Source organism: Syngnathus scovelli, chromosome 10 (assembly GCF_024217435.2).
Source record: "Syngnathus scovelli strain Florida chromosome 10, RoL_Ssco_1.2, whole genome shotgun sequence".
Lineage (NCBI taxonomy): Eukaryota > Metazoa > Chordata > Actinopteri > Syngnathiformes > Syngnathidae > Syngnathus > Syngnathus scovelli.
This window is the reverse complement of record NC_090856.1, coordinates 7,642,115-7,657,336: the sequence shown is the minus strand read 5'-3', so window position 1 is coordinate 7,657,336 and position 15,222 is coordinate 7,642,115. Positions and strand designations below refer to the sequence as shown.

Below are 15,222 nucleotides of genomic sequence, written 5' to 3'. Positions count from 1 at the left end.
GAAGGCCATCCTCTGTGTAGTTCGCCTTTTTGCCAAAGGCATCTCTCAGCATGCTCAGTGACGTTTCCTCATTATTATTAGTGAATCTAAGGAGGCCAGCTCCTTGTCAAGAGCCTTGAATAAGTCATCAGATGGAAAGCCAAGGGAATAGTAAAGAGTTAATAGTTTCTATTGGGGCCTTGGGGGGCTTTGCCCTTAAGCACTTGCATTTTAATTCCTCTGTTGCATGAGAGGAACTCGGCTAAAATGAGAAGCCGCTGAGCTGTGCAGGAGGCAGGGAAGTGTTTGTGCAAGGGTGTGTGCAAGAAGAAGTGTATCATTGACTGTCAGCAGCAGCCATCCACAACTAATGCGAACATCCATACGCAAATCCTGCTATCAAACGGGACACACTTGGCTTGGAAGAACTTGTGAAGCTTGCAGACCGGCCAACCTTTGGAAAATGTTCCCGGTGCCACAATACCAAAACTGCAGACACACACACACCACGGTCATACAACTGCTCCTTGGGAATAATATTGAACAGTATGTAAATTAGGGCCTGGTTTACCCATTAATCTGCCTGCCGATTACGTCAATTGATTCTAGCCCTTCTAACATCAGTGAAAACCATTGGCAAATTGGCAGATGTTTGTTGATTGTTTGTTCCTTTATGTACTCTAATCATCTAGAACAAACTCAAGGCCCACGGGCCAGATACGGCCTGCTATATAATTTTATGTGGCCCGCAAAGAAACATTTTGCATCGACTTTGTGTCATTACTAAAATTACAAATTGTCTTCACTTTTTAAAAAACAGATATTGCTAGCAATTTTTGTTACCATTAAGCTTTTTAAACTATTTGAACAGTATTTACTAGTCCCCGATTTCAAAACTATCAGTTTGTTGTGTAATTGTGTTTGCTGCCAATTGAGCACTCCAAATTGCCCGTAAGTGTGAGTGCATGTGTGAATGGTTTTTCGTTTCTGTGTGCCCTGCGATTGGCTGGCAACCAGTTTGGGATGTCACCCGTTATACAGTGATCCCTCGTTATTTCACGGTTCATCTTTCACAGCCTCAGTGCATCGCAGGTTTTTAATAATATTAAATATTGCAGATATTTCTGTCCATTGTGGCTTTTTTGCAGCGTCACTTAGAGCGCAGGGCTTTGTCTGCCCATATGACTTTACAGCACACTATTGGCCAGTAGAGGAGACGAGACCAATGGGAACATGTTGATCTGTACTATTGCCGCTGATTGGTTTAGAGCTGTAAGAGCAATTCTAACCACGCTTTATCTCAGCAGACGGGCATAGCAAGCTCGTGGTCAGGGACATGCAGAAGGCCGTGCAAAACAGAGGCCAGAGCAGATCATAAAAACAGGCTTTCGCTAAACAGGCACAGTGGATCAGGCAAACGGGAATCACGTGGCGTGGCATAGCAGAACCAGGTGGCAGGTATACGTGTATCAAGACAGACGTACCACCGCAGACTGACGGGCTTGCGGGTTTAAATAACGCCCTAATTAGCCGGCAACAAGGACACAGGTGGCAGCCATCAGCACGTATTAGCGCACGCTGTTCCTTATTGGACCAGTGCGAGGGCGCGTCAGCCAGCCAGCACGGCGAGAGCAGAGCGGAACCTTGACATGTTTACGGTAGATTTTTTGTGACTGTGAGTTTTAGTGACGCCCTAATGTTTGCGCTCTCACACATTTTTTTCACCTATCTTGGAACTAATTATCAGCAATAAACAAGGGATCACAGAGCGTGTGAAGGAGATTTGGCACCATCAACGGAGGCTAAACTCTTGTTTTAGAGCAGGCAGCAACTCACTGCCACCTCTTCTGTCACAGATGAGTACTACAGTTGTCCAATTAAAATGACAGCTTTGCAGACCTTTTTGTGATGTTTTGAGTGACAAACTGTCAACAAAAATAAATGCGTACCCACTACAGAAAAAGGTTGACAGGTTCCAGGGACCAATTATGCTGCCACATTGTTTTGGCTGCTTTATTCGATAAGGCCTTGAAAGTTCAACATTTTCAAAAGCAGTCCAAAGGTGGAGGATTTAGGAAATTATCTGGCTAACCCAAACACCAGAAATGACATTCTCGTTGTTTTTGCAGGTTTCGCAAGTATTAATCTTATTGCAAATGCGTTTATATTTCCATTAGGTCATTGCGTACCAAGGATTCGTTCAAGAACAAGCATGTTCTATAACATTTTACTATGCCTTCAATGAGTGATTGTCTGGTTATGCCACACTAAACTGAATTGATAACCTTCAGTATTATTGTAAGGTTAACTGTCTCTTAGCTATCCCAGAGAGGACTGAAATTGAGCTGATAGAACTAACCTTATTTAACGGCAATACATTCCCCCCAAAGAGAATGCCATTCCTTAATGCCATGACCTTTTCTAACCACGTTAAAAAACCTCAAGCTCTTCAGGTGTGGTTTGTCAATACAAAAGAATTGGAAGACAGCGGGATAGTCGGTGGATCTACTCTGTCCAAAACCGCCGATCGTTGTCGGTCTGAGTGAGAGCTTTTTTCTGACAGTGGTTGAAGTAAGTTTATTTCAGTGTGATTTTAGTTTATTTAAGTGGTTGGGGGAAGCTTTTTGCAGGCTCCCATAAAAATTAATTACAAATATTGTGCAGTAGCAGAGACAGTATGAGTGTAAAGTTCACAAAGGGGAGTGCAGAGGCATCACCAAAGATGCAGAGTCTGACAAAAAAGATAAATATGAAATGAAAGAAAAGACACAAGAAAGGACTACGAGAGGTTGGCACACCCTACTGCTATAAGCACAGGGCATATGGATCCATGTAGTCGATAATACCACATTGCTGAAGGTGAAACAAGTGCAGCAAGTCAATAGGACTTCTTTAAAAATCTCTTTATGTGGACAGAGAGCAGGATAAGAGGGGAAAACCTGCTTCGTGAGAGCACCATTGAGTCCTCCTGTCACACTTGCGCCAATGTGAGATGTGCTGTTTGTCTGTAGGACGCCTTGAAGAGCAGCTTGAAATCAGATATGGCCAAAGCCAGCCCAAGAAAAAACGAGAAGTTGCACAGAACTGATGACAGACACTTTGAGAGCAATGTTTAAAACTTGGCAATTATCTCAAGGCGTGTTCTCTGATTTCTGATGAATTCCAATACACAAGCAAATAAGCAGTGCGGGTCAAGGGAAAGATGCAATATTTTGCTCAACATCCTTTGACTAAAATGAAAAAGGCAGCTGTAGCCAAGTGGTTAAGATAAGCGACTGCCACCATGGGGATCCCACTTGAAGTCGTTGACAAAAAAAAAAAGAAAAAGCCCTTCAGCTTTGTCAAGTATGGACAGACAAAATTAGAGAGGATTCAATGGACCATCCAACAACTGCCAGACGGGCTGTGTTGTCCTTCAGCAAGACATTGAAACGCTGAACTTTTCCTGAGGCACAAAGTTGCCCCCTGTGTTTACTACTGCTTTGAGGTAAATACAGAGGACGGCTTTTGCGAGTAAGCATGTATTCATGACAATAGAAATTCTTTAAAAAAAAAAAAGCCTTAAAAATGGAAAACTGTGACCTGTGTTCAGCACCTATATACTTCATTCAAAATAATGATTAAAATATAACGAAAAACATTACTGTAATTTGTGGACTATAAGCCGCACCTGAATATAAACTGCACCAGCTATAATTCGGGGAAAATCCTGTTTTGTTCATATATAAGCCGCACTGGATATAAACCGCAGGTGTTTTAATGTTTAATTTCCATATACAAGAGAATATGCACAAATCATACAATGTCATAAAAATCATAAAAAAATCCATTGATAAACCGCACTTGACTATAAACCGCAGGGTTCACAGCTTGTGCAGAAAGTAGTGGCTTGCAGTCTGGAAAAGAAAGTATGTACTGTATATCTGAATAAAGAAGAAAACAGAACACAGGTACAAATATTCAGCAGTTTATCAAAACAAGTAAAATGGTATTCCATGACAACAGATTTTATTCTGGGTGAAATAATGCTCCAATAATGGGATGTATTCTGTTCTGGCAAAACCACTTTGAAAACAAATGAGCGCAAAGCGCATTGCAGGCTTCTTCCTCGGTCTGAGTCAGTCAGGATGTAGTTAGAATAGTGATGCTAATTGCAGTGCAATTCCCACCATTTATCATGGCGTGACATATACGAGGCATCCTATTCGTTCAAGACTCAACAACATGGGGAAACGGCATGTTGCGGGTGGGAAGGATTCCAGAGGTTTAAGTATTTTAAAGCTGGTAGGCTACAAAGACTCCATCTCCACTGGCACGCTCACATAAAACACCAATAATCTGCTGCAAACCAGCTGTCACATATGAAAACCTTTGAAAACCTACACCAAGAAAATGATGGTGAACCAAAACAGAGGAGTACAGTATATTCAACTTAGTTCAATGGTGAGCACCCCGCCCGTGTCAAAAAGAAGTTCTAGTACTGATAACTGCGGCATGCATGGGAGTAAAGCGATGGTAACAAATAATTACTTTGAGAATGATTAGAAACCGAAGAGCACAAGATTTGGAGTCATCAAACAAATCTAATGGGAGTTTACCTCCTTAGGTTCTGAGGGTTCGCAGGTCAAATGCAATGCCTCCGTTGTGAAGGATCACTGGAAAGGATGGCAAAACTTCACTTTCATTACCACTGCGTGTTCACTCTCTTAGCTCTAAATTACACCCATTTACCAAAGGGTGCTCCCAGCACATGAGGAAGAGCGATAGTGATGTAAACTGCACAGTGTGAGACCACTACCATCAACAAAATTGGACCAAAAAAAACGGCATTTTGTGATTTACTGAAGCCCTTACTGTAAGTATAGGGCTTTCTTCAATCATGCCCCTTAATGCACAAACCATTAGACTCTGTCCAGAAAAAGAATATACCCTGGTGTCTCAATTATAGACAAAGACTGAATCTCGACAGCAGCCTTCTGTGGCCATAAAAGGAAATGGCTATCCATTTTCTGCTTCATCTCTCGCACAACTGACTCCTGTCTGCGTGTTGGGAGCACCAAATTCCTCTTTCCAACTGAATTGTTTCATTAATAACCATGAGTGCTGTAGCTAGAGTTCCAATTAAAGTTGGAAAAAGATTTGAGTTAAAAAAAATATATTTCTTTGTCACATAACAAGTGACTCTGTGGTCTTTGCTTATATGGAAAAACTTTCAGCTTATGAGTATGACTATAAGTCTTGGAAAAAACAACAACCTTAAAATAGAAGATTAAAATCTGGGAAAGATGTCACTACAAAAAAGGACCTGAGTACACTTTAAATCGAATCACAATTCACAACTGCGTGGGTAGCAAAATAAGTTCTTTTAAAGTCACTTCATGCTGGCATGATCTTATTGTATGCAAATGTCGCATTAAGACACGGGGAGTGATGTTCACTGAGGCGGACTTGAATCGCAAGCCTACTTTGATGTTTTGCACGATCACCATGTAACGCTCATGAGCAGTATGAATAACTAGAAAGGAGAGGATACATTTAATGTAAAGGGTGCATTCCCAAGGAACAGAACAAATGGTTTTGAAGTCACCTTTGGTCACAACAAGTATTCATCTCTGTATTTACAGCATCCATGGAACCGGAGGTCAAGTAGTCGAGATGACATGCACACATCTGTTTATCAGCCACTTGATTTCTATAAGAGTTAACTCTTTTTTAAAAACGAAGGTCAGCACATCACCTCTAAACAAACCACGAGACCGAAGGATGGTCGCAGAAGGGCTTGCACTGCTCTTGATCTCGCTACCATAGACTGATAAGGCTGCTGGAAAACGCACTTCCAAAACGGATTATCTGTGTGGGTAGCTCAGTGGGTCTGACAGCCGGCACACAGTGTTAAGTGAGGCAGGCGAATACTAACGCTGTATTTTTTTTTTTGCGTGCTAGGACTCACCGGATAATTCTCTTCAGAAAATAGAACCTTATCAGTGGGATACGGTCCGTCCTGATGAATGTTTCATAAGTGTGGTGTATTCATACTGCCATTAGCTGGGGAGACTCACAAATCCAAGGACACTGTTGTCCAAGCTGACAATGTTGTAATTGCGACTTGACACATTTCCATACTTTCAGTTTGTGCTTCTAGTTGCTGCAGCAGAATAGGATAATGTGAACATTGTAGAGATTTTACAGATTCATTTATGAGTTCGGTCCACATTTTCAGATAATTTGACTTATAATAAAAGCCAAGCTTTAGGCAGTCCGTAAGTAACTTTTTTCTCAAGCCTTAGACATCCACATAGATCTTGAATTAAGATGTGACCACCCTCACTGTGTTTCCAACCACTGCTTTATTGTGACTTCCCAATAGCTACTGACCCATCTTAATGAAACGGGCCAATCAGAAAGACCTCCAGCACACAAGAGGACAAAACACAGTACAATGGAATTGGAAAAAGCACAATGCAATCCATATTAGGATGCTGGTCAATTGCCAACTGTACATGTCTTGAAAACATTGATTAACCTTCCTTAACCTGTTCATTTAAAATCTCCTGGGGTAAAGTTTTGCGTGTTATCTTCATTCCATTACATTCAGTCTGCATGGATATTTCTTTGTTTATTTAGAAGAAACACTCAGGAATTGGAGACATACACTTCATGCATAATGCATTTAGTGTTCATTGAACCAGAAGTTTAGTTCACTTAAGCGTGGCTTAGTACAGTTTTTCGACTGTCAAGTGATTTGTAGAAATAAAGACAAGTTACAGCCTCTGGGAATAGATGCTATCATCACACATCTACATTTCATTTCGATGACAGGGTAGTAGCAAGCCAGCAGCTTCAGGCTGCTGTGTATTCTGTTTAGCTGAATGCAGACAAAACACACATGCTGAAGACAGGGAGGATATCGGGTTAAGTGGTTTTGGACAGAAACTAGAGCACAGTTGAACAGGCAGAGCCAGTAATAATTAACACTGAATTTTGATGTTGCAGTAGCTGTGGTGATAACAATTGGTTTGACATTGCTGGGAGAAGGCAGCTTGGGTCACAGCTGGCTTAGGCTCCGGTCACGTTTGCCGTGGTGGAGTTGCGATGGCCGGTGACACGAGTGAACGCCTGAAGTACTCCCGACTTGCTCTTTGGTAGAATGTGCTGGTGGATGAACGCGCTCACCATCTGTCACAGTTGGTCACAGCGTGGGTGGGAGCGGGTCAGTGAGGAAGGTTCATCTTATCTGTCACCTTGCTCTCTGCTACTGCCTCCATACCGTCCATTTCCAGCCCAAACGCTAAGCTTGCAACTCAACATTTTAGGCTCCAAAAGCCGCCTCTCCTCCGCAACGATGCCAAGTCAATTCTCTGCCCACCACGGGCTTTTGAAGAGCTTTTCCAAATCCTGTTGCAAACATGGAAGATGGAAAAAAAAAGTTTCTGCTCTTGTTGCTGTGTGATCAATATATTTCAATTGGGACTTCTGCTGCTCCCAAAATTGAGTGAGGCTGTACTTTAAGTGTTCATCTCATATGCATCAACTGGTTTTGTGAAAGTGAATTTTCTTTTCGGTAAATGATTTTGTTACATTCTCATTAATTTCCAGATGATCCAGGAAATAATATAGAAAGTCTCAGTATTTTTTTAATTAAGATCTATTAAAATATGGGTCAGTTATTTATTTATCAAATTTGCTTAGTCGGCTCCAACAAACGCTCACTATGAGGAATAAATGCTTCTACTTAATGTTTTGTTTCCCTTGCAGACATTTTATATTTTTCTCTTATACGCCAAATTTTATTAAAAGAAAAGTGACCGCAGATGATAAACAAGTGGAGAGAAAAGTATTTGCTGATCTCTATAATTATTCTCATTTTTTCGTTATTTAAGCAAGGCAACTTTTAATTTCGAAAAGTCAGGAGTGAACGAGAGAACTGAGTTTCTGCACGAGTTGATCTTCACTGGTGCTCCTTTGGACCATGAAATTGTCATTTGTTCTGCCGGCATTACATCAAATGAGAGATGGAGGTCGCGCCAGGTCTGCTACTCGGCACTGAGTTTATTTAAAGTTTTTATCGGACAGAATATCCACGGGTAATTATATTTGGTAGTAGAGGCACGGGCAGGGGAGTTCCTGCTTATCCCGCACATTGTCTCCACACTGTCAAAGAGGAAACAATGCTATCTATTCATAAGGCTGGACAAAAAAGCCACAAAAAACACTGAGCACATCCATCATGCAATACAAAACCTTGCATGAGGTTACGTATGGAAGCAGAGGTGAATTTGAATGTTTGAATATTTCAAGCGTTTTTTTTTCAAGTATAAGGACACGACGTCTTCTGAACCGCTTATCCTTTGGGGGGGTCACGGCCGTGCTGGGGCCTATACCAGCAGTAGGCGGGGTACATCGTAAACTGGTCGCTAGCCAATCACAGACATAACAACATACCGTATATACAAAATATTAGCCCACTGCATCACTCCTACTCACCAAAGATACCAAACACAACACTCCATTACCAACAGACATTATTCTATATCAAATTGTTAACAAGACACAATGCATACTTTGCAATTTGTTAATATATCTTGCTATAATCCTCTATCTAACTCAGCTAATTTGATGTATGTAAAGAATTACCCATGTAATGAATGGAATAATCAATATGGTATTCGATTCCATAAAGATTCGTTAGTGATAGCTCAATATACGGCATTTTAGACAAGAACATATGTGGAACGAGACTTTGTAGCCACAGAAATATGGCGATGTAATTAAAATTTTCAACGAAATTCATAGGGTCATACAAAAGCTTTAGGTTGAATCACAACCATGCATGTGGTCACATAAAACTCCATCAAATCTTGTGCGACTTCTGCTCAATTAACAATCTAGGAACCAAGCCCAAGTGTTTTTTGCTTTTTAATTGGTATTTTTGGGGTGTATTGGCTGCTGATGCCCCCACATTGTTAGCAAAAAGGGAAAAACAAAGAAAGAAAGAAAAAATAGCCCTGTAGGAATGTAGTGCGCACAAGTCTTGGCTAATCGGTCCTATATGGCTCAGCATTAGGTTGACAATAACAACAGAAGAACTAAAGTAACTGCATTTAGTCGTAATGGCTGATGGTCTGTAAATAAGCATTGCCCACTTTGAATTAACTCACTCATTTTTATAAGAACGCACACAAAGCATGAGTTGAACTTTTCATCACCGCAGTGCTTCTTGTGTGACATCATGGCTTTTTATACATTTCTAAGACGACCAAACCATCCGTGGTTAACGTCAACTGTGCATTCTTTCCTCAACGATTCTGCATGTCGACAGTAATAGGCTGAAATAAGCAGCAAAAATATTACACCATGGAAATCCATTAGAGAGGGAGAAAAGAGGAACAGACAGAAAGGATTATTCTGGACAGCAATGTGGGAGAGTACAGTGATGAGTGTGAGGGAAGAAGGGTGACATTGACAGTGCACCACCACCAATAACAACAACAACACGAGCAGATCAGGGGTGGCCACAACACCACATGGTTGTATAAAGAGATGGAAGAGAAGAGAAAGAAGGGAGAGGGATGTTACAGGATTAAGCCTCGGAAAGAAAGAGGGATAAATGAAGGAGAAATACAAAAGGCGAAGAGATTCCATCTTCCAAACAACAAACCGAGAGCCATCAGCATACTGCCTTTGATGTTTGCTACGTTGAACTAGCGCTAAGAAGCAAAGAGAGTGATGCCGGCGGTCGTGGGAAAGCCAAAGAGAAGAGGGAGCCATCAGCATTATGAAAAGCATCTGGCCCAGAGGCATATGTAACAGCCACTTTGATGATGCTACCATTTACTTCACGTGGGGAAGTGAGAAAGAGGCGCAGGCAGCGTTGTGATGGAAGGGACACCGCGTGGAGATGGTTCCAGGCTATAGAGCCGAGGTGTCGAAGCCAACCCAAAATTATAAGGCCAAAAAAAATTTAAAAAAGCAAATATAATAAATTAAGGACATACAGGAAAGCTGTGCACCCAGCAGGCGTTGCATCCAGCCATTTGATATAAGATGGAGACGATAACGAGTCTGGTTAGTATGAGGCAGCGGACCTCTTTGCTAGTTTGATGTACAGCACGGTGACATATACTGACCTGGCCTTGAGACAGCACTAGTGGTGGTGGGTTCAATAATTGCTACAGGGGAGGAGAGGGGGGGAGGGAAAGGGGAGGGAAAGAGGACATTCATGTATTATTAACAGAATGGAGACGTAACGTGAAAAGGAAGAAAAAAATAGAAAAGCATGCAACGACAAAAGGATCAGCATCTCTGTGGTAAGATGCAACCTCTACATGCTCAAGACTTCCTGTAGCAGAGATGTCTCAGTCATGTAAATATAAAAGATGCTTGGAAACACCACATTGAGTGAAAATGTCAATCATACTACATGCCTCGTGCCATCAATATAAATGCCCGTCTCTCTGATGGCTACAATTTTCCATGTGACTGTTAGAAATTTATAATTAGATAACACTTTATACCTTACAAATCCCCTTGAAATGAGTTTTGAGCAGTGGTCAAGTCTCTTGCAAATGAGCCATTGATAACTCTTTACTGAAGGGCACCTTAGTGCCCGTTCAGAGCTATCGCGTTGCTCGTGACTGTTTGTGCTCAAGTTAGAAGTAAAAAGCAAGCCCCCTATCAAGACAGTGCATGGATTGTATTTTCACTCGTCGAGGCAGCACATCATCACCAAGCTGCCAAACTACACTTGTCAATTCAGAGTGCAGATTCGTGCATTTGGCGCATGCAATGGACAAACTGCCAGAAATAAATATCATATATAATTCAAATACATTGGTCGAACAGTAATGGTAAGGCAACGAGAATTGCAGGGGAAAATATCAGGCTGCGCCATTAATGACATTTGGGGGATGAAATAATGTAAAATCTAGGGATGTTCAAAACTTTATGGGAACTTTTTTCTTCATAGTCCAGGTTTTAAATGCCACATGTAGACACATCCGGGGGCAGACAAGGTTAACAATACATAGGAATTTATCAACTCTGCACAATTTGCCTTTTTATGACTCCAAATACAAACGATGGACCAGCTTCAACAAAGGGTGTTATGAGAAGAAGGTACAGTATCGACAGTTTCAATCATGTTGTTGATATTTGTTTGTCTGCCACGTTGGAGGACGAGATCGTTTCTGTATTTCCCAAATCACTTTCAGCAAACAAAATTTTTAACTGATGTTAAGTTCACACTGCGTGAACGAGCTTTAAAGGTTCAAAGGGAAGCAATGAGGTGGTTATGCTGCTTGTTTTGTTCAGCTATGCAATTGGGACATGTGCCCACAGTCAGCTGTTCAAACTCTTTGTTCTTCCCACAAAGGTGTGAGCTACTTTATTCCTCACGGCTTGGTGACAGAAGAAGAGCTTCTATGTCACTAGGGAAGTCATGGCAGCCTTGCACATACAGTATCAAAAAACAGAACAGCATGTTATTGGATTTTGCATTAGGATTTTCCATCCAAGCCAAGAGCCTATCCAGACTTCTAATTTGAATCAGATTACAAATTTAGTATTCAATTTATCCGTACCATCTACTATTGTCTGTTGTTTACTGACTCTGTTGTCTTCTACTCGAATAAGCCACCAACAATTAAGGCCCGCGTGCTTTCATTTCATTTCATCATTCCCCTTTGAAGCTGAAAATGTGTAAAGATCAGCATTCATGTGGTTTCTCCACAATGCATACGAGTGCAGGGGCAGGTCGAATGCATCTTTTCTTCATTGAATGCTTCCACTTCAACTCGTCCTCCGGGAGCAGATATGTGAAGACAATTTCTTTTGAGTTCTTTCTTCAAACAGACAGACTCAGGCTATCTGATTAATATTTTAGCATGAATTATCAGTGAATCCGTCCAGCTCTCAGACACTCAGTCGCTCCATTTCTGTCTGGTACATGTCTTTTGACTGGAAAACTCTCCCTTTTGGATTTGCAGTGTTTGCCAAGATGCACAAACTAATAAAACAAAACAACTTTTTGAAGTTTAACAGCTATTTCATTCATTTATTCATAAATATGGTGGTAAAGTTGGTGTTAGTTTCTCTGCAAACTGCACTCTACAATTATTCATTGTGTCATTTTTTTATTCTGCCCATAATGTGTATCATCCTGCAGGGCATCTACGATGCTCACTCATCCTGGGATAAACGTTCCTTCCTTCAGGAGATGCTGTGACGTGGGCGTTATGTCTAAAACCTGTTGGGCTGCAGCATAAACACATTGTCATAGCACCAAACGTTTCCTCATCCCAGTGAAAAAAAATGTTAATGGCTTTTTGATTGCCTAAATATGTAAATTCAAGCAAGTAAACGGTGCAATATTTTTAGTCTGCTTTTAGGAGAAGACAAACATTTCCACGTCCCATATATGTGAGTGTTTAACATAAAACCACCGTGACAAACACCAACCAACGAGTGTGCATTATGTAAGGATTGACCTTGGGTGATTGACATTTTCTTATATAAGTAAAAAAAAAAAACTAGACAGGAGTGATTTCAAACTCTGATGAGTGCAACTTGCAGAAGGGTGCATCTGTAGGTTTCATTTTCCACCTGGCTTCAATAATGATTTATGATTATGGCCCAGGTCTCACTTTTAGCTGTCATCTCCTTGCTCCTTGACTCAGACACAATCACACAGCGTGAGCAAACAACATCATGTCAGCTGAGGAGACATGTCCGAACGACACCTACATGTGCTGATTAATAGGAGTGACAATCGAACACAATGCCCATTATCCAGAGCCAGCAGTGACTCTTCTGCCTGAGGGAGACTGGGCGGTGATGGAGAGAAAGTGAGTTACTACTTTTTTCTTCATCAGTCTCTTCTGATTACAGCTGGGGGGGGGGAGAAGCAGAGGTATAGAAGAAGGAGAAAGCTCCACTGGGGCTAAACCGAGGTGGGCTGAGGGTATAAGAGCTTGACCAATTAAGCTGGAGGACTTCTCAGAAAATTGGAGAGAGCAGCTTCACTTCTTTTCATCAAATTTTACTTCTGTCCTGCAGTTGAAATGGGAAATCGAACTGTAGTATGTGGTTATCCAAAAGGAAAGTGGGAATAACACGAGATAGACAATAAATAAATAATGGCTACAATTTCTTTTGCTGTTTCCAACTCTAAATTCAGCTGGACACACCCACTTAGTGAGCAGGTTGAGTCTAATCCTTGTTTTCTGTTTCTGATAAAAAAAAACATTTTTAGACATGCAATACACATGTCATGTCAGCTCTATGTTTGGCTTTGTTCACAGGCATTAACATTCATTTATGCATATATAATCAGTTTATACCAGCATGTTTATGGAACTAAAGGATTTAAACACAGCTAGAGCCTGCTGCAAAATCAGCAGGCTGTTTATCTTTGCTTTTTCTTGAATGTCATTGAAATAACTTTTGATTGTTTGTACATAGTCTGTGTCATTTAAACATATGCTCAAGTTCTAGAATTTCAGGTCATGATCGGAAATACCACAAGTGGTACACACAGCAGAGTCATATCGTCGCTCACAAAGGACAAACATTGTCATAGTTGTTCCTAGTTAATGTACCCAAACGGGAAGAATTAATTTCGTTCTATCTTTATGCATTTCGAAATTGCACATTTTTGCAGACTGATCGTGTTTATATCCTGTAAAATTTTGCAAAACAAAAATACATAATAATAATAATAATAATAATAATAATAATAATAATAATAATAATAATAATAATAATAAATCATTCACGATTACAAGCGTATTATATATATAATGAAGATTTGTCCTATTACATAGGTGGATAAGGTATCAACACTTAAGACATCTGAATATTAAGAACCAACAAAGCTGAAGTCAGAGTACTGCCCCTTTTTCACACAGTCAGGACACATAAATCTTCAGACCCTCCTCCACACAACAGACATGTTCTGCTTCCACTTGAAATTCAATGCAACGTATGACGCTCGGTCAAATATGCAAGCCTCGTTCGCCTTCCCATCTTGCTCATCAATGGCTATTGACTGCTTCTAAAATAGCTCCCCAAAGTCACCTGTGGTCTCACCTCTGGATTCTGTTATTTGCATCTGTGTACCAGTGAGAGTGCACCACGGTGATTGCTTGCCGTTCCTCATTAAGGGCGACAGCAGAATTGTCCTTTCTCTGCTCATGAGTAAAAAGGGGCGAGAGCACACACTTTTTGTGTGTGTGAAAGAAGAAGATAGATGTGTAAAACGATGACGCGGGATGAATAGGAGACGGGGAAAGGACAAAAGAAGGAATAAGAGAATCAGACAGAAAAGTAAAAGTGTGCCAGAACGACCGACGAGGGAATCAAGAGTGAAGTGAAGTTGTGGGTGGTTCAACAATGATTCCATTTCCTCTAACTATGCTGAGGGTTTCTTTTTTTTCCCCCCTTTCGGCCTCGCCGGCGTCACATTATGATCATCCATTGGAAGATCTGAGGTATTCTTTTGATGCTCTATGTGCATATACAAACAGGACTGCGGCATGCTCCTTTGACAACAGCAAATGCTACAGAAATATATTTTTGTATTCCCGGTCCCTGGTTTACGAGGGACAATGTTATCATCTAAGGGTGCTGCGCAAACTGGTGAATAATTCAATTCACCTGTTCATATTTCATCACCGAATACATTAAATTGATTTTTCCCTTTTATCCTTGCTCTACATCATTGTTCTTCAATCCTTAACTGGCATTGCTACTCGCAGCTTGGCAAGTGCATTAGGTGGACAAGATAACGGGATTCTGTCGTATAGGTCACATCCAACAGAGGCTCAATAACACATTGTTTGTAAAATGCCATAGTTGCTCCGCTACTGCCACACTCTATTCATGCTCACATTTTGTCTCAATTAATTGGTGGGTGAATCATCCACTTGAACACATAAGCCCCTGTCCCGAGACGTACAGCTCCCCTTTTTCCCCTCAAAAATACAAGCTAATTATCTCTGTACATAGCAGCTAGCATTCACGCACAGAAATTAAAGAGATAACTGTTATCAACTAAATCAAATGACATATGTAGCCACGCCAGTGTCTCAAACAAATCAAATTGATCAATTATTGTATTATTTATTACGGTTCCTTTAGGATTCGGATACATTTGTGAAGATTGGATTTACAAATTATGGCTGGCAGAGTAACAATAAAAAAACTCAACGTGGCAAGCAAAACTAATTTATCTCCTGGATTACAACC

The 15,222-nt window shown here is 40.9% G+C and overlaps 1 protein-coding gene across 3 annotated transcripts in view; it reads right to left on the bottom strand.

Annotated features, from left to right (window-relative positions):
• The window catches only part of negr1 (neuronal growth regulator 1), a 92,149-nt gene that overhangs the window by 14,356 nt on the left and 62,571 nt on the right, over positions 1-15,222 (bottom strand). The window contains exons 7-8 of one of the 3 annotated variants that reach the window (XM_049732208.2): positions 10,107-10,148; positions 6,577-7,374 (exon numbers count right to left, since the gene is read on the bottom strand). The exons of 1 other annotated variant lie outside the window; for it this stretch is intronic. In XM_049732208.2, coding sequence (XP_049588165.1) covers positions 7,289-7,374; positions 10,107-10,148 — 128 coding nt within the window. In that variant the 3' untranslated portion in view covers positions 6,577-7,288. Of the gene's footprint in view, positions 1-6,576; positions 7,375-10,106; positions 10,149-15,222 lie in introns of those variants that run through there. One more of the 3 variants, XM_049732207.2, reaches the window with a different exon arrangement.